Source organism: Hyperolius riggenbachi, chromosome 1, assembly GCF_040937935.1.
Source record: "Hyperolius riggenbachi isolate aHypRig1 chromosome 1, aHypRig1.pri, whole genome shotgun sequence".
NCBI classification, from domain to species: Eukaryota; Metazoa; Chordata; class Amphibia; order Anura; family Hyperoliidae; genus Hyperolius; species Hyperolius riggenbachi.
In genome coordinates this window covers 484,084,883-484,112,747 of record NC_090646.1, presented here as the reverse complement: position 1 = coordinate 484,112,747, position 27,865 = coordinate 484,084,883, and the positions used below count along the sequence as shown (strand labels likewise).

The window sequence follows — 27,865 nt, the reverse complement described above, 5'->3', positions numbered from 1 at the left end:
CCCCTGATCTCACCCACATCACGCATACTGTAAAGATTTCATAAGAAAAATATGTTGTTTTATCATCAAACCACCCTGGTCCTTGCTACCCGGGTTCATTTCCTTTCATATTAACATTTTAAAATAAGTAATATATCAATTTAAAGGTTTGGAATAAAGTTTAAAGTCAAACAAATGTTTTTAGTAGAGAAATATATATATTTACATAGAAAGAGGGACAGGGCTCCCAAAGAGGGACAGTTGAAAGCTAAGGTTGCACTTTCTGATATTCGTGCCCATACATGAATGCAACTGGTTGAAAAACCTTATAAAGTTGCAAAAAAAAGTCTCCATAGACATCTACATTGTATATGCACCCCTCAGTACGCTGTATGCCACAGACGTCCCTGTGCACCAAGGACCTGGCACACTCAGCCAGCATATGAGGGCGACGTACAGACACAATGCACAGAACAAGGGTGCTGTACGAACTAATCACTGTAGGTGAAAAGCATTGCCTGCCTGCCAGCCATCCATACATGCGCAAAAGAATGTATTATTCTACAGACTACAATCCACATCTGCAACTACACGCACTACACCACTTCTCCATTATACTGGGCAATATTGCTTGAACTCATGTACACACAATACACAGGAAATAATTCTGCATTGACTTCCGCTTCCGGGTTGCGAAAGAGCTGGACTGCAGCCAGCTGTGTGGGATCGTAGCGGCAGGCATGGAGGCTGGTACTTCAGTAAGTTATAACGAAATACTTCAGTGCATACTTATGCTATAGCCGCTGCAGCGTCAGGCAGGAGTCCGGCTGAGCAGAATGATTGCACGGGATGGATCAGTGCTGTCTACAATGCGGCCAGAGTGTGCAGGAGGCAGTGCCCAGGCACATCTATATAACTACATCTCCCAGCATGCCCACCCCAAGCTGTAGCACCACACTCTCAGCAGACTCTGCCTCAAGCTCTAGCACTACATCTCCCAGCATGCCCACCCCAAGCTGTAGCACCACACTCTCAGCAGACTCTGCCTCAAGCTGTAGCACTGCAGCTCCCAGCATGCCCACCCCAAGCTGTAGCACCACACTCTCAGCAGACTCTGCCTCAAGCTGTTGCACTACATCTCCCAGCATGCCCACCCCAAGCTGTAGCACCACACTCTCAGCAGACTCTGCCTCAAGCTCTAGCACTGCATCTCCCAGCGTGGCCACTCCAACCTGTAGCACTACACTTTCAGCAGAATGCATCAATATGTAGCACTACATCTCACAGCATGCTCACCCCAAGCTGTAGCACCACACTCTCAGCAGACTCTGCCTCAAGCTGTAGCACTGCAGCTCCCAGCATGCCCACCCCAACCTGCAGCACCACACTCTCAGCAGAATGCATCAATATGTAGCACTACATCTCACAGCATGCTCACCACAAGCTGTAGCACCACACTCTCAGCAGACTCTGCCTCAAGCTGTAGCACTGCAGCTCCCAGCATGCCCACCCCAACCTGCAGCACCACACTCTCAGCAGCAGTGTTGCCAACTCATCCCTTTAATTACTGACACATCTAAGTTATACAGGTTCTGGCCCTGGGGCTACTTACACATAATGAGTGCATTAACTGCATCTACCTAGCCACGAAACCTGTATAATTCATATGCGTCAGTAATTAAAGGGATGAGTTGGCAACACTGCTCAGCAGAATGCATCAATATGTAGCACTACATCTCACAGCATGTTTACCACAAGCTGTATCACCACACTCTTAGCAGACTCTACCTCAAGCTGTAGCACTGCAGCTCCCAGCATGCCCACCCCAGCCTGCAGCAACACACTCTCAGCGGACTCTGCCTTAAGCTGTAGCACTGCAACTCCCAGCATGCCCACCCCAAGCTGTAGCACCACACTCTAAGCAGGATTCCTCAAGCTGTAGCACTACATCTCCCAGCATGCCTACCCCAACCTGCAGCACCACACTCTCAGCAGAATGCATCAATATGTAGCACTACATCTCACAGCATGCTCACCACAAGCTGTAGCACCACACTCTCAGCAGACTCTGCCTTAAGCTGTAGCACTGCAACTCTCAGCATGCCCACCCCAAGCTGTAGCACCACACTCTCAGCAGACTCTGCCTCAAGCTGTAGCACTGCAGCTCCCAGCATGCCTATCCCAACCTGCAGCACCACACTCTCAGCAGAATGCATCAATATGTAGCACTACATCTCACAGCATGCTCACCCCAAGCTGTAGCACCACACTCTCAGCAGACTCTGCCTTAAGCTGTAGCACTGCAACTCTCAGCATGCCCACCCCAAGCTGTAGCACCACACTCTCAGCAGACTCTGCCTCAAGCTGTAGCACTGCAGCTCCCAGCATGCCCATCCCAACCTGCAGCACCACACTCTCAGCAGAATGCATCAATATGTAGCACTACATCTCACAGCATGCTCACCACAAGCTGTAGCACCACACTCTCAGCAGACTCTACCTCAAGCTGTAGCACTGCAGCTCCCAGCATGGCCACCCCAAACTGTAGCACCACACTCTCAGCAGACTCTGCCTCAAGCTGTAGAGCTGAAACTCCCAGCATGCCCACCCCAAGCTGTAGCACCACACTCTAAGCAGGATTCCTCAAGCTGTAGCACTACATCTCCCAGCATGCCCACCCCAAGCGGTAGCACCACACTCGCAGCAGACTCTGCCTCAAGCTGTAGAGCTGATACTCCCAGCATGCCCACCCTAAGCTGTAGCACCACACTCGCTAATCTGAATGCATAAATCTGTAGCACTACATCTAACAGCATGCCCACCCTAAGCACTAGCACCACACTCTCAGTGAAATGCATCAAGTTGTAGCACTGCAGCTCACAGCATGCCAGCCCCATGCTACAGAACAACAGCTCTCAGCATGCCTAGACTCAGTTGTAGCAAAGTTTCTTCCAGCATATCCACCCCAAGCTATAGCACCAGTCTCTGCATCAAGCTGTAACACTGCAGCTCCCAGCGTGCCCAGCCCCGTGCTACGGCACAACAACTCTCAGCATGCCTAGACTCCGTTATAGCTCATTCCCACCCCAAGCTATAGTGGCGCACTTTCCAGCATGCACTGGTCCATCCTATAGCAATACATCTCCCAGCCCTTCCTGAACTGTAGCACTACACTTCCCAGCATGCCTTGCATATCTATAGCACTTTAGTGCTCAGCATTCTCTCTCCTGAACTAATACTGCAGCTACAAATAATATTTTGTCCTGAACATGCCTGATCTATTTTGGACATCTTTTCTATTAGTGATTGAGCATGTCAGAAAAGCTTAATCACTGTGCGGGATGATCAGGGAAGGCATGACAGCTGTTTACCATTTTAATGCAGTAAATGGTAGAATGCTAGCTGTTCCTTCCATTGTAAATAATAATTCTGCTGAAAGGTAATGTTGATAGAGTATTCATTGTTGTAATATTATTGACTATCACCCAATAGACTACATGCTAGACTGAGCCGATATTGACCTATGTACGGTTGGCTTTAGTGCAAAGGTTTTACAGGTCTATTCAAATCTGTATTAACTACGTTCAAGTGTGTGTGTGTGTGTGTGTGTGTGTGTGTGTGTGTGTGTGTGTGTGTGTGTGTGTGTGTGTGTGTGTGTGTGTGTGTGTGTGTTAATATATATATATGTAGATAGATAAAGAAGGCATATCTCACAGTTACACGACAAACTTGTAACAGTGGCATTTGGCAAGTCCAACATCAATAACTAGCATAGTTTCTGAAACATAATGTCAGCAATCAATAGTATATCTATATTGGCTAGTACAATCATATGGACCTTTCTATAGGGTCTCAGTTCAGAAGATTCCTAACCTAGTAAAAGGTCAGGTTGCACTAGTTCCCATTATTCACACTTCAGTTTAAGAAGACAAATTTGAAAACAATTATTAAATGCTAGCAACTTGCATTTATCAGGTCTCTATTGCGGATATAAATTAGGACAGTTCTTCCATGCAGTGTAAACCAAAGCTGACGCTTTCCTAAAGTGGTATACCAAACAAAAAAACACTGTAGCAGAACAGCATTCAAACAGTTAAATACAGCACTTTGTTCTTCAGTGGAAAGCTCCTTGCTTCAGTGGAAAGTTTTTAGGCACATCCGAATAGGTGATAACATTGTCTTTTGCATAATTTTTTTTCTCTGCTACAATTAGTATACAGCCATATGCATGCTGACACTGAACTGCACACGCTATGGAACCAGAGAGAGCTGAGAATTAATCAATCAAATACATTATAACATATTAATATAGCAGCTAAAATGTAATGGCAGCTTTCAGAGCAGATAATCCATACTTTGGGTATTTGTCATTTGTAAACAGACAATATTGTGCACAAAAGCAAATATGATAACTCTATGGGTAGGAAAACACATTCAGTGTTCTCCCCAGGCTGTTTTAGCTGGGTGCTCCACCCGGCTAGTTTTGGTGAGCAACCGGCGGTTACCAGCTCACCTCCTATGCTGTAAGCAGAGTTGCGCACAGAAGCACTGGCCCTGAATTCTCTCATCTTGCCCCACCCGGTTACTTTTTTTGATGCCACCTGGCTACATTTTCATACCACCCAGCTGGAAAAAATTTCAGGAGAACACTGACATTTTTGTTTTGCCAGAGTTTTATCCTACTTTAAGTCAACCCGAGGTCCCTTCTTTAACTGCTTAACGTCTGCTCCATGCCGATTGGCATGAGCGGAGCGGCAGCCCCAGGACCACTCCACGCCAATTGGCGTGAAGTCCTAGGGGCAGAGATTGCAGGGAATCTCATGCCTATCCCCGCTTGAATGATGGAGCTCCGCTGTGTCATCAGCCTCGCAGCGGCAATCGCCGCTTGGAGACTGTTAGACGGCAAAACCGCCGTCTATTTACATGGCACAGCACTGCAATTTGTCACACAGCTGTCCCCCTGAACGGCAGGGAAGCGATCCGCTGTCATCTGATCGCACTGATTGGATGGCGGGGTGAGGGAGGGAGAGTCAGGGAAGAAAATAATAAAACACAGGGAAAATTCATATAAAAATAAACAAATATTTGTGAAAAAAATTAGGGGAGCGATTACAGCCCACCAACAGAAATCTCTGTTGGTAGGTAGAAAGGGGGGGTGGGGGGGGGAATCACATGTGTGCTGAGTTGTACGGCCCTGCAGCAAGCCCTTAATGCTTCAGTGGCCTATGTTGTAAAAAATGGCCTGGTCACTAGGGGTGTTTAAGACCGCGGTCCTGAAGTGGTTAAAGGATACCAGATGTCAAAAAATCCTAATATGTAGTATGTAGGGGAGTAAGAGCTTATACTTTCACATCTGCGGTTTTTTATGATCCGGGCATCTGGATCCGGGAAAACGATCCGTTTTTACAGCCAGTGTGCTGTAAAATGTCCGTTTTCATAGGTTCCTATTGTGCTGCAAAACCTTCCGCTTCCATTCCGCTGGGCACAGTGGTCTGCAAAATTAGGGCCTGCAGCATCTTTTTGTCCGTTTGGCACGGACAAGGAAACCGCATGGCCGGATCTGCTGGCAAAAGTTAATGTGAACCGGCCCTTACCGCTCCTTACGTTCCGCTCTGTCAGCCGCCGTTCACCTGTAATCCTTCCCAGTCTTCTCGGCAAGTCACCGCTAGTCAGACAATTCTCCTGACTTGTCTTCCGGACATACTGCGCCGCACATACACAGTATGTCCTTTCTGCTTCCCAGTGGCTGTGCATAATGACGTAGCAGCCTTTGGTCCTTTAAGAAAGGCAGAATATTCATCAGTTAAATCTGTATTAACTAGTTGAATCAATCTTTACTTTGCATTGTCAGCTTATGTGATCTGATAGCAAACCATTACCTAACAATAAGCAGTCTTTGCTTTCTTCTCCACCTCTAGGCTTCTGAGGGTGAACAAATAATATAAATTTTGACATGATTCAAAATACCCGTTACAATGTGAATTTGTGGCACTATGAGTAATGTAATCGTAATATATTCAAGCTGTCATTTCAAACAAAAACTAAAGATCTATTTACTGTAATAGTGTGGTAAATGTATAAATGTGTGTTTTTGTTTTCCAGGATTCTGCATTTTCCGGGTTAAAACGCCCGAATGAAGATTTTGATGAAGTGGAGGGAAAGAGGTTTTGTCCCATAAATCCAGACATTATTAAGAAAGAAATAAAGGATGATGACGATGAAGCAGGCAGTTGTGAAGAATCATGGCTGAGCAGCTTTGGATTATACAGTGATGATGCCACGCAGTCAAGTAACCATTCTAATGCCGCTGATATTGGTGCAAATGCCTTTGCAGAAGCTGTGTTTGATTCCAGTACAGAGTTTAGTTATCCTGTACATGATAATACAACATTTTTTGATGTAGAAAAACCTTTTCAGCCTTCTGCCGAGCTTGTGCCTCCTCAGTGCTTTGGAACTAGGAAGCTGAGGTTCCAGACTGCATGGTACACAGATTTTCCCTGGCTTCATTACAGTCCTCAGTTGAAAGGTGTTCTTTGTTTTACATGTGGAAAAGCAGAGAGCATGGGTCTCTTGGGCTTTTCCAGGAGGAGAGATTCTGTGTTCACAGCAGTAGGGTTCTCTAACTGGAAAAAGGCTCGAGATAAATTTGGATCCCATCAGAAATCTAAAAGCCATGAGTTTGCAACCTGGAAGTTAATGCATGCTCTACAGCATCAGAAAAGGGAAGCCGCTCTGGAGCAACAAAGAAAGGTCAGACAGGCTATTCCAGTTATTTGTCTAAGTAAACTTATTTCTTCAATACGGTTTTTGATCCATCGTGGCCACACATTTCAAAGCCATGAGTCAATAGAAGAGAGCTTGTTTGAGCTTTTGAAGTTTCTCGGTCAGGACAATGAGATGTTCAAGTACTGGCTCATGACCAATCAGAATTTTACTAGCACAGAAATCCAACATGAGATTATCAGCTTAATGAGTCATGAGATCATTGGTGTCATTGCAAAAGATATCAACCAAGGCTCAATGTACTACTCTGTTATCATTGACTGCATTCAAAATTCTGATTCCAATCAGTTGAGCCTATCCTTGAGATATCTGGATTTAGAGATGCATCCTCAAGAAGAGTTTATTGGGTTTCTGGACCCCATGGAGGAAACGGGGACATCTGCTGCAAACTTGATTTTAGATCTCCTTGACCGCTATTCATTGCCTATTGATCTCTTAAGGGGGATTTCATTTGAGGGATCTGCTTCTTCTCTTTGCTATATGGAATCTCGTACCCTGCTAAAACAGAAACAGCCTCTAGCCATATTTGTACATTGTGGAGCTCCTTGTAGCAGTTCACTGGCAAGAGACTGCAGCCATGCTAGTCCAGTTTTACAGCAGGCTTTATATTCTGTAAATGACTTGTGCAAATTATTCAGCCAAACTCCCAAGTTCAGGTTTTTGCTTGCAGACGTTTCACCAGATCCTGGTTGCCAAATCCGATATTTGTGTTCTTCTAAATGGTGTGTAAATTTACAAGTGATGAACACTGTCATTCAGCACTATGGCTTAATCATAGAAGGGCTTAAGGAGATGCAGACACACTCAGGAGTTTCTGGGGTAAGAGCTCATACATTATTACGGGAATTTATCGAAGGAAACACACTTGTAGGTTTGTTTGTAGTAAGATCACTAATGGAATCTCTGAATATTCTTAATACCAATTTGGATGAGCAGAACAGACTGATGTCAAGTGCACTGAAAAAAGTAAGACTGGTGAAAGAAATCTTGACGAGATTGCGTCAGCAAGCTTCAGTGTTTGATTTCTTAAGACAAGCAGAAGATTTCGTCACAAAACTTAATCTATTACCAATAAACATTCCACAACCGAGACTGCCAGATCCACAGAGCACTGATCCAGCAGAACAGCAAGTGGAGACGTCAAAAGAGGATTTTTTCAGAGATGAGTATTGTAAATTACTTGATGCTGTGATTTGCCAACTTGATAATAGGTTCCTCCAACAAGGCTTTGTGGAGTACTGTCAACTGGAAGATGTCTTATTAAGTGCAGGAAAGGGGGAATCTGACAGCGTTGTTGGAGAAAAGCTTGGAATTCTTTCTAAATATCCAGAGTTCAACGTTCGAATGCTAAAGATACAACTGGAAATGTTTGCTCACAAAAACAGCTACACCTCTCTTTTAGAAGCTGTCAGTCTGTACAAATCTGTCAGTCCTGAGGTTAAAGAGTTTTTCAGTGAGCTGGGTAAATTTCTCAAACTCTTGCTTATAATTCCTGTGAGCACCTCTGATAACGAACAGATCTGCTGCCCTTTCCAGAGGCTAAAAACTTTGCTGGAGTTTACTACAGTGGAGACTCGATCCAATGATGTAGCTGTCTGCTATGTGAATGAGACACGATTGGATAACTTGTGTTTGGATACAATTGCACATAACTTTGTACATGGCTTTTGATCATGTGAACATTTTGTTGCAATTAACTGGTTACAATTAGAGAATGTACAGCAGGCTGTTTAAACTTTTTCTTTATTGGGTGTAATACTAAAAAGTGTTTTTTTTTGTTTTTGTTTTTTTTTTACTGTGTATATGTGTTTACATTGTAAAGTAAGAAAAAAAGAAATGCTACAAATGAATGTGTATTTTAATGGATTTCCATCTGCTAGTTACACTGGCAAGTATTGTATGTGGAAATTACTTTTTTGCTCTACTGCTGTGTAGTAATGATGTGAAGATAGAATTGGTCCATAGCAAATAATAAAGCTTCCTTATTAAGCTAGGCATACACTGTGCTCCTGAGGTAAGTGATCAATATCTCTATGATATTGATTGTTTACTACCGTGCAGCACTCAATATTAGATTAGCACTCCCCTGTTAAGGTTCAATCAATGGAACTACAGTATATGAATCAAGAGTGGCTTTATTTTTAACATTTTTGTTAGCTTAACTATTGACTGTAAGAATTGTCTTATAAGAATGTGGTAGAGCATGAGCCTAGCATTAACCACCACATTTGGAGTTTTTGGCTTTTTGACGCTTACCTGAAGTGACGTGACATAAGATACATATGTCGAAGAAAGTAGGCAGGAGGAGCACCACAAAGAGATGCTGGAGTGTGCCACGATCCGTGTTCCAAGAGACCTACTATTGTCACTCTCCACCAATGGATCGGCACCACTCGGATATGTATTCAATAAAGCTTTTTTATTGCAGTAAAGACAGCATTAGCAAACGCTAATGCTGTCTTTACTGCAATAAGGTACATTTGTGTCTGTACAATCACAGGCTTATACAGAGCTAGGCTATGTTGCTTTTTTGCTTTTCTCACTGTAAGAGTTAATAATCAAGGACTTTAACCCATTTCTGCATTTTGTGTCAGAAGCTAGTATGAGTCCAACTGATAACTAATTACAGGCCACAAAAGTTCTGCATGGCAGACAAACACTTATACAGTTAAATATGTTCTGTAGCTTTAGAGAGGGGGAGGGTGCATGCACTCTGGATCTCTCGGTGACGTATCCGCATGACGGTATTCCTGCAAGATTCTCTGCAGCGGTGGCCTTGACCTGCCTCCCCAGCTGAGATCACTGCAGCGTGTATACTGGTCAATCACATCTGTGTTGTTGTTTTGGTTTTTTTTCCACATGATGAGCAATTCAGAATATTTTCCTACCTGCAAATTGCAAACACACCACAATCATGCTGTTCACCTGTTAGATAACGGCAGAATCATAGTAGAAATAGGAATGTGATCGCATTACCACACAATTGCTAATCTGATTATCTTATTGAGAAAAAGAGCTGTAAAGCCCGGTCCTCACTAGAAGCGTTTTTGTGAGTGTTTGCGTTTAATTAGCTCTTGCTGAGCGCTTGTTAAAAAATCGTACCCTTTCTCGTTCATGAAAATCGATAAAAATCGCCGCAATTGCGTACTTTTTTGCGTACGCAATCGTGGAATTGCGTGTTTTTTTTTTACCACAATTTTCATAAAAGTGAATGGGAGCGATTGTTTTTTTTTTTTTTTTTTTTTTTTTAAACAAGCGCTAATTAAACGCTCACAAAAGCACTTATAGCTTGGACCCGGCCTAACAGTTGCTACCAGTCTTATCAGATGGAAGAGTCCTTATAACCAAAGCTTGTCCACATACCTCTGCTGATGCCTGAGGGTACTGTCAGTTATAGAAAACTAGATTTTCTGAGACTTTTTTTTTTTTACAAGAACAATGTGACCATTACTTTACCATACCACTAACTGGTCTGTACAAATTAACATGGATTTATTCCAAAGGGGGTATGGTTTAAGAGACCTTCGTTAAGATTATGGTTGGAAAACTGAATGACTGACTTCACTGTTTATTTCAAAGCAATGCTTAATAAATCCATGCAAAATGGATATTTATAATCCTCCTATTTGTGTACCATTAGTGCAAACAGGGCGTTTATATAAACTTCCATTCTTCCGACTGCACGTCACACGTGCACCATGTTTTCTTATCTAAAACCGCGCTACAGCACTTTGCTGTAATCACAAAAGAGTTTGTCAGCACCCCAAGTAATAAAGACTGCGTGTGCTGGGGTAGAGCATGTATACATAGTACTAAAGAGAAAAGATACCCCTATACACAGCACCACTGCAGACCATATGTATCAATCAAAAAAATATATTTTTATTACAAGCTTTGCAAACACATATCAATGATACACAAACATTTAAAAACGTCTAAAAACAGCATAATATTGTATTTCCAGCCATATTCAACATAATGGGCCTGCTAGATATAATGATCTATTATGTTCAGTCTCAGTGGATGTATAACCTGTAACCACTGGGGGCTCAGAGAATGAGCCCCCTCGTGGATGAACCCGGGTTCAGTAAGAATTATAAAGTGCAAAAAATTGGAACCATGAAAGTGCATATAGTGCTACACAAAAACAATCATTCAACATATGCAATAACTGTGCAACCTATCAGACTAAAAGTGCAGTTTAAATACAGTCAGAGTCACTAATGACCAAGTGGAAGCAGCCTATTAGGATCTGCAAAGAAGTGAATAAGTAAAAGATACTTAGCCGGGTATGAAAAGAAAGGCAGGCAGACTGGCATGGAAAGACGGAAGTATCCCCTCAGGACATAGCCCACATGCTCCGCGGTCGTCACTCCGCTTTGAAAGGTGAGGTAGATATAGCCACGGCTGTATCTTTTAGAGAAGAGAAGAAGTTCTGAGTTCAGGTCCACTTTAAGTTTAGTTGTGCATAAAAACTTTTGTAGAACAAAAAACATTAGATATTGCAGGAAGAAACTATCTGCTCCAACAACTTTTTAAAGTAATATTTTTTAACCCTTTAGCAGCCAATTGTAGAGGCTTGCAATTGCTCTAAGGTTCAAAATTCACTTAACTGTTCTAGCAACTATGTTATATACCTTATAACATGTCCATGCAAGCTTCAATATGTGGGTAGAACAACCCAATCCCTCAGGACACGATGGGGACAACACAGAAGGAACATTCAAAAGGGATTCATGAAGCATGGCCTCTCACGACACTACAAATTCAACCACAATCAGTCCATAGAAGGAACAACTATCTGTCCGATTGAACAAATCACAGAACAAACCGCTAACAGACATGGAACCTTGAAAGCCAGGGAAATGTATTGGATTTTCCAACTAAATACCCTGCATCCAGAAGGCCTTAACATATGCCTAGAGCATAATCTATAAGAAGCTCCAAGGCACAACACGTCTAACTTTCAAAAAAGAACTGTGCGGCCACTACCTACATTCCCTACCTTCTATACCCAGACATTCATTCGCCATACCACTGTAATCTGCGGCCCTAAAACTACCCACTATTATACTAATAGAGACTAGCACTAAATACTCGAGTGCCTTCTACACACTCCGACCCCATACAATGGTCCCAGAGAAGTCACCTTATACGGATAGGCCACTGTATTATAGTTATTATTTTTACCCTTCACTTATGTAATGTAATCTGCTATACTCTATTATTCTTAAATATATTTTAAATATGTTTATCTCAAAGAAATGTTTACTTCAAAAAAAAATTGTTTTTTAAAAAAATCGTCTCCTCAAAAATCTGCACAGTACACCTTAATGTGGCTCTGCAATTGTCTACTTGTCCCCCTAGACCTTTTACCTCATGTATTCTATATCATCATTATTATATTTCCTCGTCATATATACCTTTAATAACTTTACCACTTGCAGCGATTTCCCACCCCCTACTATTGTCTCCCCTTCCCTTGACCCCATATTGGACACTATGTTCCCCTCTATCCCCCTCATAAATCTTCATCTGTTTACTATGCTGAGGCTCCAATAGAGGGCGCCGTGCCCCCATATTTTATTACGTCTCAGCCAGGATTGTTATAATTGATATAAATTGATAATTAATTCAATAATTACACAGCTGCTACCGCGCTATTATTGGCTTCATAATATTTTCACATTTTCTCCCCTATGCTGCCAGATAGCTATCCCCTCCCACACCTTAGATCCTGCCATAGCCAGCATCGCCCGTATTTGGACTTCTAGAAAATGGCCGCCGCCACTCTCCCCTAGATTTACAGTCCCATCTGAACTCTTCTAGCCACCGTCCCCCTGCCCTGCACGCGAGACGTAATTATGTCATCTAAAGTCTTGTGCGCACCCAATAGGAGACTGAATCACAATTTAAAGTACCTCCGGCAGCCCCCGCACGCCAACTTGGCGCCCGGATACTCGAACCCTCTCCACAGCAGGTAAGCCGGTTCCCGGGCACTTCCTTCCCACCTGACATGCTGCCCCTAACCTACCACAGTTGCGGCCACATAGAGGCCCCCTTGGAGTCCCTCCGTCCACCATGGAGTACCTACATTCAGGGCTCCACTCCGGTCCCCACCACACACATCCCCACACGCCCACTTCCGGTACCTCCTGGCCTCCCTTACCATCAGTATCTACGGATACACCTAGGACCGTTGGCCTTAGGTCCACAATCTTGTGACCGATACCCTTACTTAGGCTCCCTCCCTACAAACCATTTTGAGCCCTTCCCCTGCTACCCAGCTAAATGCATGATTAGCAGGCATTTTCTCCTTCCATGCTTAATACCTCACCCTTCCTACCTATATCCCTTGTCCAACCCACATTCCCTCATAGAAAATCTCCATTACTGTTTACTGTTTTTTGTTTTAGTTATATGCATTATAAGGTTCATTTGATATATAAGAAGTCTCAAATGTCTCTAGTTTTTAAAACAAGCATTTCTAAAGTGTACACCCCACGAGAGAGATTCTATGCGTCACATTGTTGTTAGTACCCTATCCCTATTTTATGTGTACATAGATTATAACATCACAACTACCGTCTACCTGTATCTCTATAATGTGCATAAAGTGATTGTAATATGTTGTCATGTGTATATATGTGTGTGTATATATAGTTACCGATATCTGAGAGCTGCCGTTTGTTCCTAAAGGCACTTTTTTTGACCTGAGGAAGCGGCTATGGGCCGTGAAACGCGTTGTCTAGTGCACCAATATAATTGATTTCTTAACCTTGAACTTCTACCTGTGTCCATACCGTGTCATACATCTACAAGGTAGGACTACTTGACTCTGCTATTATTGAATCTTATTGCATAGAAATTAAAAATAGAACCTGTTCTAGCAATATAGCTGTCACTACTAACCTAGACCGGGCGCCTCCTACCTGTTCCTAACATAGCCACCACCCCTTATGTACTAAGGGTGATTGAGTCGAGAGTCCCTCGACTGATGAATCATTTTTTTTGGAGCAGCGACCATCTAGGAACACAAAGGCCGAGTGGGGTCGGTTTCTCCCCACCTGTGATTACGAGTGGTTGCCTCTGTTGCAACCCACCTTTGTGAGTATAATCTCTATTTGCTTTAGAATTTACCTTGATCCACTAACAGTATTGCACCAGATTGGGCTCCCAGATTTGTCTGTGTTTTCTCCTCCCTCAACACTCTACAATATAAGCAAATGTTAGCCTGTTTCATTTTTTAATGTATTTAAGCTAACACCTTGTGCCACCTGTGCTGCTCACATGCCTAGTCAAATGCAACCACCAACTAAATCAGCCCATGTTAGGATAAATACACCACAGTGTCTCATAAATAACACAATCTAAAGAAACTGAACATAAACAGGATAACACCATGTACCACCTGTGCCCAGAAGAAACTAGATATGCTACATTCATAGCTACAAACACCCCAGTATGCATTCAAAAACAACAGTGTTTGCAGTAGATAAGGCAGAGATACACAACAAATCATCAGCATATACACAGCCTGGTATCTCACCCCTCCTGGGACTTGTGTAGTGCCCTCCGGCTTTCTCACTTTATCCTGGGCTTGTGTATCAGTACTAGGAGCGGGGGTCACCGCAGGCACCACTGTAGTAACCACTACAGGTACCGCCACAGGACCAACAGCTGCCGAACCTCCTTCCATATTGATTACTGCAGGACGCCAGCCCGCTGCAGCTCTTCAATACGGCGCCCGGAAGTGATGTCAGACGGCGCCGGAAACTTCTGCGCCGCCATGTTGGAAATTGGCAGCGGACGCTCCTCTGCTTTCTGCCTCCGCAATGCCTCCTCCTCCACCACGCACACTTCCTGGCCGTCGGCCACAGCCACAGAGCTTTTTAGCTGCGGCCCTCCTCACTCCGCTAACAGCCCACAAGCCTGTAAGAGCAAAGGTAAGAAAGCGTAACAAACGGAGAAAAACCCACAGGTGCCCCTGAACTCTAACCGCTGTGCCATCGAGCCCCTAACCACCCAGGCTCTCCAGGACTGAAGCACTATAGAAAGACCTGTTCTTAGGAACAGGAAACATCCCTACTGTCGGACACCTGTTGATTAATTAAATCTGTAGAGAGGCGTATTGGATGTTTCAAAGTGTACCTGTCCTGGAGAGTTACTGGAAAAAAATGTATTTTATCATGTAATTGCTGTTGTATGCATTTTCAGTAATGAAAAAGCATTTTCCCACACTCTCCTGTGTATTAAAGTTGAGGGTCATTTAACTAGATAGCTGCCCAATACAGGATACTTATTGCCATCCAGCATTTGAATTCAGAACCTAAACTGCAGATAAATGAATTCTTGTTACATGAACTTACATTTTTACAGTTCCTGGTCCAGATTCTACGATGGAGATTTGGCATGTGACCCCGGCAAATCAAATCAAAAGTGACCATTTGTCATTCAGTTATTTTAAACATTTTCAGACTGAAAGATTAGAAATCTACTCACAATGTATTGTGATCACTGTACAGAACAACCAGAGAAGGCTCTTCATGTCTGTGCTTCCCTAGAAACTCAATTGAGGACCTGCTTAGTAAACCTGATAACAGGAAAATTGACAGTCCTGATATCATTCATTGGGGTATTGTTGGATGTCACTTAATATTTAAGTTGAAATGTGTGAATGTATTTGCATAGTCTTTTGCATAATACACTTGCTGAACCATGAGTGTATTTGTACTTCCTTATTTATATGACTTAGAAGCTTATTCATTATAGGAAATTATTACAAACTGAACCTAAGGTCAACATCCCCTAACCTTTGTTCTTATTTTTCATGCTTGCATATAAACATTAGGACTTTGGCACTGCCAATTTCCTTGATATCTGGTTTACTAATTTATCAAGTTCTGAAATGAGCAGCTTACAGATACATTTTGTTACAAAAGTAATAATCTCTATAATTACAGAGGAACTTAAACCCTGGATTGAATTTTATTCCGGGGGGGGGGGGGGGGGGAGGAGAAGGGGAGGATTGCGATTGATAGGCTGTATGGCTGATGGTACCATCAGTTGGCTGATGGTGTAATGGTTAAGGGCTCTGCCTCTGACACAGGAGACCAGGGTTCGAATCTCGGCTCTGCCTGTTCAGTAAGCCAGCACTAATTCAGTTATAGACCTTTGGCAAGTCTCCCTTACACTGCTACTGCCAATAGAGCGCGCCCTAGTGGCTGCTGCTCTGCTCTGGCGCTTTGAGTCCGCAAGGAGAAAAGCGCAATATAAATGTTATTTGTCTTGTCTTGACTGACAGATTCCTGTTTTTGAGCCTCATTGAATCATGGGAAACAACGGCTGTTTGTAACTGCCAGGCAAGCAGTATCTCCCTCTGTTGTAGAAAAAAAGCAACCTTGTAGCAAATCACATTGTTAGATTAATGGTGTGTTAAGGCCCCGTTCACACTGCACGTGTTTCCAGACACTTTTTGGAAACGCGTGCAGGAGGCCGACATGCACGACATCAGACAGTGCATAGAGTGCACTGTCTGATGTTCACACTGCATGCGTTCCGGACCTGTGCGGTCCGGGAACGCATGCTGCATGCATTTTTTGCAAAAACACACAGCTGTCCCATTCACTTTTCAGTGATGGGATCAGCCACGCAACGCATACAAGCGCAGATGGCGTGCGTTTGCATGCGTTGCGTTCCGCACGCATGGCCATCCGCGTTTGTATTGTGAACGGGGCCTAATGGATAATGGCAGTTGGTGTTGTCTGTTTTTATTTTTCTTGTCTGCCAGTAGTAAAGATGATTCTCTGTAGGCTCACAGTGAATCAAACAACATGAATGATTTACACGGTTAATATCAATCATTTCTAATTTTTTAGCTAGCTTTGCTAGCTGCGTGTGACTTACGATCACCGCCGATCCGCCGCTACCTAACGTGTAACATGGCGCCCCCCCGGGACCCCTGCGCAGCCTGGCCAATCAGTGCCAGGCAGCGCTGAGGGGTGGATCGGGAGTCCCAGTGACGTCGATGACGTCACTCCGTTCGTCGCCATGGTGACGGGGAAGCCCTAAAGGAAATCCCGTTCAGAACGGGATTTCCGGACGGGTCTTCGCGCCGGCGGCATATCGGAGGGGTGGGAGGGAATCTGCAGGGAGGGGGGAATCATGTAGCTAGCGCTAGGCTAGCTACATGATTTTAAAAAAAAAAATCAAAAAATAGTGTGCAGCAGCCACCCTGGCGAGATCAATAGAACGCCAGGGTGGTTAAAAGAGTGTTATGTTAATGAATATTACAATCTAATTCCTCTTTAAAATAGATGATCTCAGTGGTTTCTCTATATCAACAAACAAGAATGAATACATCAATATGGTCTACAATGCCCCCTTGTTGTTCCCCACCAGTACCACATACTATGGAGAAATGTGCAAGATTGTTGAGTGTGAGCTTAGCCTTATACTGACAAACAGACTGCTTATATATACTTTGGGAGGGTTATGTATTGATTTATTTCATATATTTGTTTTATTCTTATAATATATGATCGGCTTGATTCTCTACTTGCTGGTGAGCCAACAGATTTTTCAAGTAGAAATTCTAGCTTTTCTGATGTAATAATGAAGCCTCTAACATTACAGCAAGCAAACTCCGTGACCTATGAACTTGGTTAATAAAGAGGAGTGATGATTAAGTCTTAATCTGTCTACAATGGTGTTATCTTTTATGCAGGAAAAACTTGGTAGCCCCCAAAACAGGTCCAACTTTGGAAAACCTCCTTCACTTGTAAGAAATCCTGTTAGGCAGTGGTTGTGTGTACATCACAACCAAATAAAACAGGTCCACGACTCGCCGCTGATTATTTACTCGAACTGCAGACCGTGTGCTGGCTCTCTGCAGCCTCCCGCACACTTAGCTCACACTTGGTAAGCTTCCAGAGTCTCAGCATCTTCTCCGCTTGTGTTACTGTGAAAGTCCTGGAAAACCTAGATAACAGACTGACATCTGGCCCGGTCTTTCCTGCTTCTGCCGTTTTCCGCGAGGCAGCACTTGGGTTTCACGGCACCAACTGTAAGAAACTATATGTTTCGACAACAACACACCTTTATTCCGGCACCAGCAACTCATTAGTAAGAGCTGCAAACACGTCTCTCATCACAGCAAAACAGCATAGGAGATAGAACTTCTTTAGGTGGCTTCCAAGTTCCAAAGTGTTTATTCAGTAAACAGATATACAGATACAGTTTGTTACATCTTTGCAAAGCAGATTCTTATGTAGTAAGTCCGTTGCGTTACAGCTTCTTGATTACCTTCCTAATGAATGGTAATCAGATTATCTTCTTTCTATACTAAGTTACATCTAAACTAAGTATATACAGATACAGATAGAGCGAGCATACAAGATGTGAAAACTAAAGATTATTGTAGCCAGCAGGGACAGGAAGCAGAAAAGTGCCTCTCCGACGCCGGCGGTGTATTTTATACGGACCAGAAAAGCGTTAACTGGAACATCATCTGAGCCTTCCCACCCAAACCTACAATTGGCTCAGACCCCTTATGGTGTCATGATACACACCTACTTGATCAATATTCTATGAGCCCTTCGTCCTAGTTGCAAAGAATTCTATATTGATTAAACATGGCTGTGTTTACTGTTCTTGTGGTTTACATGTTGAGGTCAGTGAGACCTGTGGCCTTGTCCATAGAACAGCTTCTTGGTATGTCCTAGTTCTGCTGACAGTCAGAACTGTATATTTTCTCTCTAAGAGAAAATCTCTTTAAAGGGCAAGTCTAAACCCCAAGCCTTTTTGACTAACTCAGTCCAAATCACTGAGGCCTACATAATACTTAACTTCTAACAATCCCCCCTAAAAGGCTTGATCTGCAGATCCCTGCTTTGTATTAGCACCCTGTTTCTTTTTCTTCATGTTTCACTTTTCGATGCTCATGCTCACACAACTTCTCTGTTCTATGTGGTTATCCCTGGGAGGGCAAGACCTCTAGGCCTTACGGTAACCCTGCGGTCTGGGAATGCCCTACTTCTAAGTCCCTATATACCATATTCTCAGCATTTGCGTCACTTGCGTATCACTCACAAACTTGCATGATCACAGAAAAGTGAAACTTGTTTGTTCGTTAAGCATCGGAGCAGTGCCAGGTGTCTTCTAAAAGAGTGCCTTTATACAATCAGCTCCCTCATAGGTGCTGCTAAAACCTATACCCATACCTTGGTATATCACTTAATTTGGAATTATTGGTTCATGAGATTGTTTATGTGGCACCAATCTCTTGACCAGGTTAAATTGTTTGCGTAATTTAACACACAACCTCACCTGTATAATGATGCCCAAAGTTGTCATCCCCATCCCGACGACCAGTGGGTGTAGGACGAAATTTTGAACTGCAGAGGCCCAGTCCGAGTGTCCCTGAAACATCGCCGGAAACCTTTTCCACCAGGTCAGACTGGAACTCACCTGCTTATATTTGTGTTCAACCTCGTTAAGATCACCTTGATCATGGTGAAATCTTACCTCTAACTTAGTGTTCTGTTTGCTTAACCGTTGTAACAAAGAGTGGTCGTCTTGTGTCAAAACCTGTACCCATTTGTCCCATGGCGTGTTATCTTTCATGATGGGAACTTCCCGTGAAGCTTTGAACTTTAGAGTTCTCTTAACAATTTGAGGAATGACGTAATCAAATTTGGATGACTTGATCCATATGGGATCTCCACTCATACAATAAGCTCCCCTCGAAAAATCTACCTGATCGGAACAATTATGAAAATGTACCTTGAATGTGTCATTAGATATTATGTATAAAAAACAAACCTTTCCTTCAGCCAGCGGAACTATCGGTTTGGCTTCAGGGCGGATCTTTTGAATGGTAGCCTCGCATTCTGTGTTATTGAGCCAGCAGGCTTCTTCACTAAATTTGACTTGCCCCGGCAAACACAGGAATTGCCAGCATGATGACAACTCTACTTGTTTCACCTCCCCGTCTAGCACCAAAAAATGTTGACCTCTCAGGTTATGGTGTAAGACATGTGTTGAGGAAACAGGGGTACCCAGGGATACTACTGGAAAACCTACCTGGGTTTCTCCCTCAGTGGGAACTAAGGAAGTAGCGGTGCATAAAGAAGCGTTGCACCCTTTCCATTTGTGTACCCAAACATTACGATGCTTCCATGCAAAAGATCCTTTTCCAGAAAAATCGATAAACCACTCCTTGTCCAATCTCAGTTGTACAGGATCTTTTATCATCTCAATGACAAAATATGTCCCCAACTGTCCTTATTGGACCTCTTCCCCCCTTATGTCCTGAGGCAAAATGAGTACCTGAGGTTGGGAAGACTGTACTCTGCAATCTTTCAATTAAGAGTACCTCTTCACTTACCCATCTAGCATGAGGATAAGTGGCTGCATATGGACTGTGTAATATTGGCCCCTGTTGTGACCTGTGTAGTGAGAATGGGGTTCCCTGTGTTGGCTTTCCCTCCCTCGGGATAGCTCTCCCCACCCTCTTTGTCACCTGGAAATGTGGCTGGATCTCGATTTTTACTTCTTGTTTCGAGAACCACCAACCTTCGGCTTTCCAGCCTTTACGTGTGTATAGTTGTCTCAGAGACACTCTCTGTTGGTAGCTCCAGATTGTGATGTTGTCCCCTGCGTCTCTCCTGTAGGAGAAGTGACGCTTACTGCTCGTTTCTCTCCAATCTGGAACCATCTCCCTCTGGATAACCAAGACAAGGTACTCCTGAACCACACACTCCACCTTTTGCATGTACCCATTGTACTGCAATGTACCTTTTAACAAATCTTTGGATCGGTGCATTGGTTCTGGGAGTGTGACATTCAAGAGCAGATTTTTCACTGCTGTTCAATTCAAACTTCCAGCACACCTGACCCTTCAGACCTTTCACCAACATTCTGCCATGAAATTTGTTTGCACATGGCACTAGTGATCTTTTCCTCCTTCCCTGCTTGGTCCCCACGTGCCAATCAGAGGGAAGTGGAAGAGGATCAGCCTCTTTTTCTCCAAACATTAACATGCTTGGGCCTTGTGTTCTCATTAACCCCTTATTGTTCATGAGAATGTCCTCTCTTCGGTCTCCTAGGACGGAATGGCAGCCTAGGATCACCATCAGCACGGTACTCTTCATTATAAAAGCACCTCCTTGGGAAAGAAAAACATTAGCCATTTGCATTATGCTTTGCTCAGTCAGTTTTTTTAGTCTCTTTCCGATCTCAGAAATCTCGCTGTTCTCCAAACTCGGATTGGCATCTGGAACCTTTCGCTTATCCGACTGACATCTCTGTCTCGGCAGCCAGCACCTCAGCTTTCTTGATTCCATATTGCCAAACTCCTGAAATCGAAATACAAACAAATCAATTCTTATTAATGATTTGGGATTCGCCCTGCGGCTTGTACTCTGTACACTTTAGATTGAGCAATATATACCGTAATTGATCTTGTTGCTTTATGATTCTCTGTTTACTCTTTTTGGTAGACTGGAGCTAAACTTCTCTCCCCTACCTAAGTACTATCCTAAGTACTTACCTGTTTAAAATATGCTCCTGCGGACTTCACCGTTTGGAAGCTCTCACCTCATTGCAAACTCTCTCCACATCCCCCCTTCTGTACATACTCGGCCATAGTATGCACAGAGTACGGATGCCACACACCTGTTGCTGCTTTGCAGGTGAGCTTGCAATGCTCTTACTCATTTTCGCATTTACTTACCTAGAACTTCATTGAGCACTGCCAGCTCTGCTAGAAGTCCTGTTTGTTGTACCACCTGACCAATGTTTGTCAATTCTACTACCTTCAGACTACAAACGGCTGCCTCCCCGTAGGAAGGTGTGCTTTGCACTTTAACTACCCAGGGCGCAGGGCTAAGCATTCCAGCTTCATATGCCTGTATGCGGATCCCTGAATGCCCACTTGGTAGGTAGTCATACGGCAAAAACTGTACAGATACACTGTCACTCTGGAAATTCCAATTTCTTCTTCTTCATAATTGCCCCATGAACTGCTGTCAGTTCTGTTATTTGTGCTACACCTGGTAGGAGCTGGAAAAAATATATTTGACCAATCAGTGGACGAGAAAAATGCACAAACAGCCCCAGCCCAGCATTGACCTCTTTGTCAAGCTCTGGCCCTGTCCACGACAAAAAACGGAAAAAACGTTACCGTTCTGTAGCCGCGGTGACGGATACCTGGATTGGTCAACTCCCTTTTTTTCCAACTCCGGCACCCCTGATGCACTGTTCCCCCTTTTACTCTATTGGGAACTCATGCTGCACCCCTCGTTAAGGTGCCTCACTTAAAGGAATAATCCCATAAGTAACCCAGTACAGATACTTCCATGATCTGCTCTTGCAAATCACTTTCTGGGAAATATCTGATTGAGATGTGTTTCCATGCCCCTTGCTTGAAAACCACTTCCTATCGGTAACCATGCTATTCACATAGCAACTGCTTGGTTCCCGTATTCTGGCATACCTTTCCCTGGGCTCAGACTCTGGGGAAATACTCCAGGATCCGAGATACTCAGTAGAGTGCCTAATTCTCTCTAACCTCCCTTCCTCTCAGCTGCTATGCCTGGTGCCGTGAGCACAGCCTGACGTGACGTGGATCCCCCAGCCCCTCCTCCCCCCCTGCCATGATGGGTGGGGGTGGGCCTCCTCTATGCCTCCATTTTGAGCCCTGGAATGCCAGCCAAGATGGCTGCTATGTAATCTCCCATAGCAACCTCTCAATCCTATACTCATTTAGAAAGGAAAGATATATGCACACTAGACATTTCAGCATATATAGACATTTCAGCATATGGATCTCTTCCAGAAACTTAGCATACAGCTATATACACTATCAGATGCCTGCAAAAAAACATACAAAACAAAAATACCACCGCAGTTTGTGAAGTCTCTTATCTCCTCCACCTCAGGAAAAGAAACCAAACCAATCTTCCCGATGCACAAATCTCTGAACCACAGGCTCTATTCTGCAGAACATCACATAAACACCCCCGCAACTAATGTGGACATGCTGACAGAGAAAAAAAAAACGCAAAAGAAAGATACCACAGCAGCGCTTCCCCCACTATCCCAGCTGTAACTTTAAACTGCTTCATTCATTAAAGTGACCCAGTGACGTGGGGCTGTGTGCCTTCCTGTTTAACCAGCTCACGTAGAAGGAAAAAGAGAAAAAAAAATACTTCAAACTGCTAACAACGGACAGCGTAGACCCATTGCCTGAAACTTGGAATGTGTCTCTCTCTCAACATCTACCACTTCTTTCCCTCCTGTCCACCACCTGCAGACTGCAGCCCCCCTTAACTGCTGCGGGGGACACTACACACACATCTGGCATCACTACCAGACTATCACCCATAGCAGACTATCGCTGTTAAACGAGGGAAGAAAAAAAACATCACATGTATGCTGCCTAAACTGAAACTGCTAGCTGCTACTAGCATAACACGAGAGAGAAAAAAACAACACAGGAAGATAACACGCTAGCAATGCACACTGCTGGAAAAAAACACTGTTAACATATAACAGACATCAGACACTGCTTCAAAATCAAGTAAACGAAACTCCATACTCGCCTGCTCATACGGACTCCCCCCGACTGCCAGTTCGATCAGCTACGGCAAGTTTTCTCCATGAGCCGGTGGACCTCGGTGGGCGTTTACTGAGTGTTTGCTTGCTCAGCGGATTTTCCAGTCCCGAAGGTAACTTGCACCAAACGTTTGCCTGGGATGCCCCACCACTGAATCCTGTTAGGCAGTGGTTGTGTGTACATCACAACCAAATAAAACAGGTCCACGACTCGCCGCTGATTATTTACTCGAACTGCAGACCGTGTGCTGGCTCTCTGCAGCCTCCCGCACACTTAGCTCACACTTGGTAAGCTTCCAGAGTCTCAGCATCTTTTCCGCTTGTGTTACTGTGAAAGTCCTGGAAAACCTAGATAACAGACTGACATCTGGCCCAGTCCTTTCCTGCCTCTGCCGTTTTCCTCGAGGCAGCAGTTGGGTTTCACGGCACCAACTGTAAGAAACTATATGTTTCTCTCGACAACAACACACCTTTATTCCGGCACTAGCAACTCATTAGTAAGAGCTGCAAACACGACTCTCATCACAGCAAAACAGCATAGGAGATAGAACTTCTTTAGGCGGCTTCCAAGTTCCAAAGTGTTTATTCAGTAAACAGATATACAGTTCGTTACATCTTAGCAAAGCAGATTCTTCTGTAGTAAGTCCATTGCGTTACAGCTTCTTGATTACCTTCCTAATGAATGGTAATCAGATTATCTTCTTTCTATACTAAGTTACATCTAAACTAAGTATATACAGATAGAGCATACAAGATGTCAAAACATAACTAAAGATTATTATAGCCAGCAGGGACAGGAAGCAGAAAAGTGCCTCTCCGGACGCCGGTGGTGGGTTTTATACGGACCAGAAAAGCGTTAACTGGAACATCATCTGAACCTCCCCCCCAAACTTACAATTGGCTCAGACCCCTTATGGTGTCATGATACACACCTACTTGATTAATATTCTATGAGCCCTTCGTCCTAGTTGCAAAGAATTCTATATTAATTAAACATGGCTGTGTTTACTGTTCTTGTGGTTTACATGTTGAGGTCAGTGAGACCTGTGGCCTTGTCCATAGAACAGCTTCTTGGTATGTCCTAGTTCTGCTGACAGTTAGAACTGTAGATTTTCTCTCTAAGAGAAAATCTCTTTAAGGGGCAAGTCTGCACCCCAAGCCTTTTTGACTAACTCAGTCCAAATCACTGAGGCCTACATAATACTTAACTTCTAACATCACTCAACCATTAATGGATCAGTTGATTCCCAAGTAGAGTTATTCAAATTCTTGGGTCCATAATCTCCAGGATCTAATGGGAATACAACAGTGCCACCACCATCATCGAGAAAGCTTAGCAGTGGATGTACCAACACTGGCAGCTGAAAAAAAATCAGGAAAATTTGGGCCAGTTTTGAAATCCCACCTGAACTAGCACTTTTGCATATACAACCTAAACTATTCCTTTGAATTTAAGATTGAAAGTTACATATCTATTGTGCTACAAGGCACCAAATTATCTCTTACTGAGCACCAGTATAGAAAAAAAATTTAACATTTTTTTAACATGAACCTTGAAGTTTGTAACTCAGTATGCTGTTGGGGGGCCAAGGGTTGTGCAATTGCTTACCTACTGGGGGCTACTCATAAAGCTCCCATACCCTGTGATGGTCACCAACTGAACCACAAAGAATCCCGCTGTAGAGTATACTTCCAGCCACAATGCATGCCAGGAGAGGCATGCCTCAATGCGTACTGGGAGCTGTAGTGTGCATTGCGTCCGGGAACACGCTCTCCGCGGGATTCTTTTAGGTGCTTCCAGCTGCAGCTGGCAACCATCACAGGGACAACCCCCTCCCAGCTTAGAAATTGTGCTCCTCTAGCCCCCAGCCCCCCAACAGCATATTGAGATCCAAACCTCTATTATGGGGAGATTGATTCAATTTGGAAAAAATAAATTCTTCTGGTGCACTTTAAGGATACATGAGACAAAATGAATCCATGTAGCTTTACTTACCTGGGGCTTCCTCCAGATCCTAGATCTCGCTGTGTCCCTTGCTGCAGTTCCGATGTCACCCATTCTTCTGTTGTCCACTCTGTAGTGGTCGGTGGATTCTGCGTATGCATGGGTGCATGCACTGCTCATGGTCCCTTACCTGTGGCCGAGCGTTTTCTGCGCAGTAGTAATGTGCAGAATGCTCCCAAGCACGGAAGCACAGTATGCATGCACCCGTGCTTGCACAGAAGCCGTCGCTACAGAGGGGACAATGGAAGGATGGGTGACAGCACAACTGCAGCGAGGACTACACAGACTTCTAGTGCTGGAGGAGGCCCCAGGTAAGTAAAGCTAAACTGATTTAATTCGCCTTATATATGTTACGGCCAGAACCCGAAGTCTGGCCACTTCAGGTTCTGGACGGTCAGAATGCGAAGTGGCCAGCTCATGCGGCCAAAGTAAGAAACGACTTTGAATTTCAGACTTTGGCCGGCCAGAACGCGTTGTGACTTAAAGTGGCCGGCCAAGTCCCGAAGCTCACCTCTCCCCACTGCTGCAAGTGTCCCTCTATCCGCCCTCTGCTCAGCTCAGCTGCAGTTCCCCGCTGTGTCCCAGCTACTGCTGCTGCCGCCGCCGCCTTCCCCATAGTCATCCTCACCCCTCTTCTGCATGGACCCAATGCTGGCCTGTATGCTGCCGGCTGCAGCTGATTTCACCGCCGCCTTCCTTCTCCAACTTTTCCCCGCTCGGCCGCTCCATCTATCCCCGCTCTGCTCAGCGCTCTGCAAGTACGCGCTGTCTTCACTGTGTCCCTCCTGCCGCCTTCCCCGAAGTCGCACCTCTCCTGCAGGGACCCGAGGCTGGCCTGTATGCTGCAGGCTGCAGCTGATTCCGCCTCCGCCCTCACAGCTCTCCACGCCGTGGACCTCAACTCTTGGACAGGGTAAAAGGAAAACATTGAAAAGCATCCTGTATGTATTTAAAGAGTTTAGCCTGTCTAATTCCCCCTCCTTTGTCACTAATCACAAGCCCCCCCAGCAAAGCACCCACAGCCATGCACAGCCCCCCAGCAAAGCTCCCACAGCCATGCACAGCCCCCCAGCAAAGCACCCAGCAAACACCCCCCCAGCCATGCACAGCCCCCCAGCAAAGCACCCCCAACCAAGCAAAGCACCCAGAAAAGCCCCCCAGCCATGCAAAGCGCCCAGCCAAGCACCCCCAGCCATGCATCCCCCCTCATCTGTGACTAATCACCACTGTAATTTGATCTCTCCCCTGTGTCACCTGACCGCCACAGCAGAGCAGCTAATTTAAAAGCACAGGATGTTAACAATATGTCTGCTCCCAAGAAAGCAGGATGTAGACATACTGCAGATTTATTGCAGGATTTGTATCAGCTGTAACTAAGAAATGCTTTTTTTAAAAAAGATTATTAAGCTGTATCTTTCAGAGCAGAGAGGAAGTTCTATTCATGGTACTGGGATTTGTGCGTTTTGGACTTTGGCCGAATGACTTTGGCTGTTTCTAGAACTGGCCGGCCAATGTCAGAAATTCCCAGCATTTTGGACTTTGGCCAACGTCAAATCAGCCAGTTCTAGAAACGGCCGACCAATTCTAGAATTGGCTGATTTCTGGTTTTGGCTGTAACATATATAACTTAAGCTGTGCTGGTGGAAATTCTTGCCATACAGAGGTGTATCTAGAGGGGTGCAGGCATGGCTCATGCCATGGGCACCACAGCAACATGGGCACCATGCCTGCTCCTGGGCTGGGCCCCCATGCCTGCTCCTGTGTTGTGCCGCTATGCCTGCCTCTGTGCTTTGCGGCCAAGCCTGCCCCCAGGCTCCCTCATCACTCAGACCTCAAATCCGATTAGTTCTGTTATGTGGAGAACATGGTTGCTTAATTTTTGGCTTAATGGTAGAATAGAGTACAGAGAGGGAATAAGAAGAGATACTTTCAAAAAAGTAACTTTAGCAATATGCCAAGTCAAAAACATAGGCAAATTTAACACATGCAGGCGATAAGGGTTGTTTTTAGGGGGGAAGGGCGCAATTTCAGTGTTTGCCATAGGCTCTATATTACCCAGATACGCCCCTCTTGCCATGTTAAGCTGGCTGACACAAAAGCCCAGTCCTAAAGGTGGCCACTAACTGTCCAATTTCTAGCGAAAGTTAACTACACCATCAACTAACCAATCTTTGCTTCCTATCTATCACGACCACCAAGAAAATCCAAATTTTCTTTCGACGAAAATTCATTCGGGCGACATTTTTTTCATCAATCATAATCGATTGTGTCCACCAATGGAGATTATTTACAACCAATCCGATCAGAATTTCTGATCGCTCGAACGATTTTTCGCTAGAAATTGGACCGTTAGTGGCCAGCTTAATGCTGCTAAACGGTTGACCACTTAGCTACACTCCGCTCTCCTCTCCCTGCTGTACTCTCCCTTTCACCATGACTCCCTGTGTGATGGACTGATGTTGTGTGTGCATAGTCTGCCTG

At 44.4% G+C, this 27,865-nt stretch overlaps 2 protein-coding genes across 4 annotated transcripts in view; one reads left to right on the top strand and one right to left on the bottom strand.

Annotated features, from left to right (window-relative positions):
- The window catches only part of LOC137521936 (immunoglobulin mu heavy chain-like), a 956,922-nt gene that overhangs the window by 493,425 nt on the left and 435,632 nt on the right, over nucleotides 1-27,865 (bottom strand). The window lies entirely within an intron of this gene.
- Nucleotides 679-9,099, top strand: LOC137555038 (zinc finger MYM-type protein 1-like). The gene is made up of 2 exons (XM_068271539.1): nucleotides 679-737; nucleotides 6,082-9,099. Exons 1-2 carry the CDS (start codon nucleotides 720-722, stop codon nucleotides 8,431-8,433), a joined length of 2,370 nt encoding a protein of 789 aa, XP_068127640.1. The 5' UTR covers nucleotides 679-719; the 3' UTR covers nucleotides 8,434-9,099.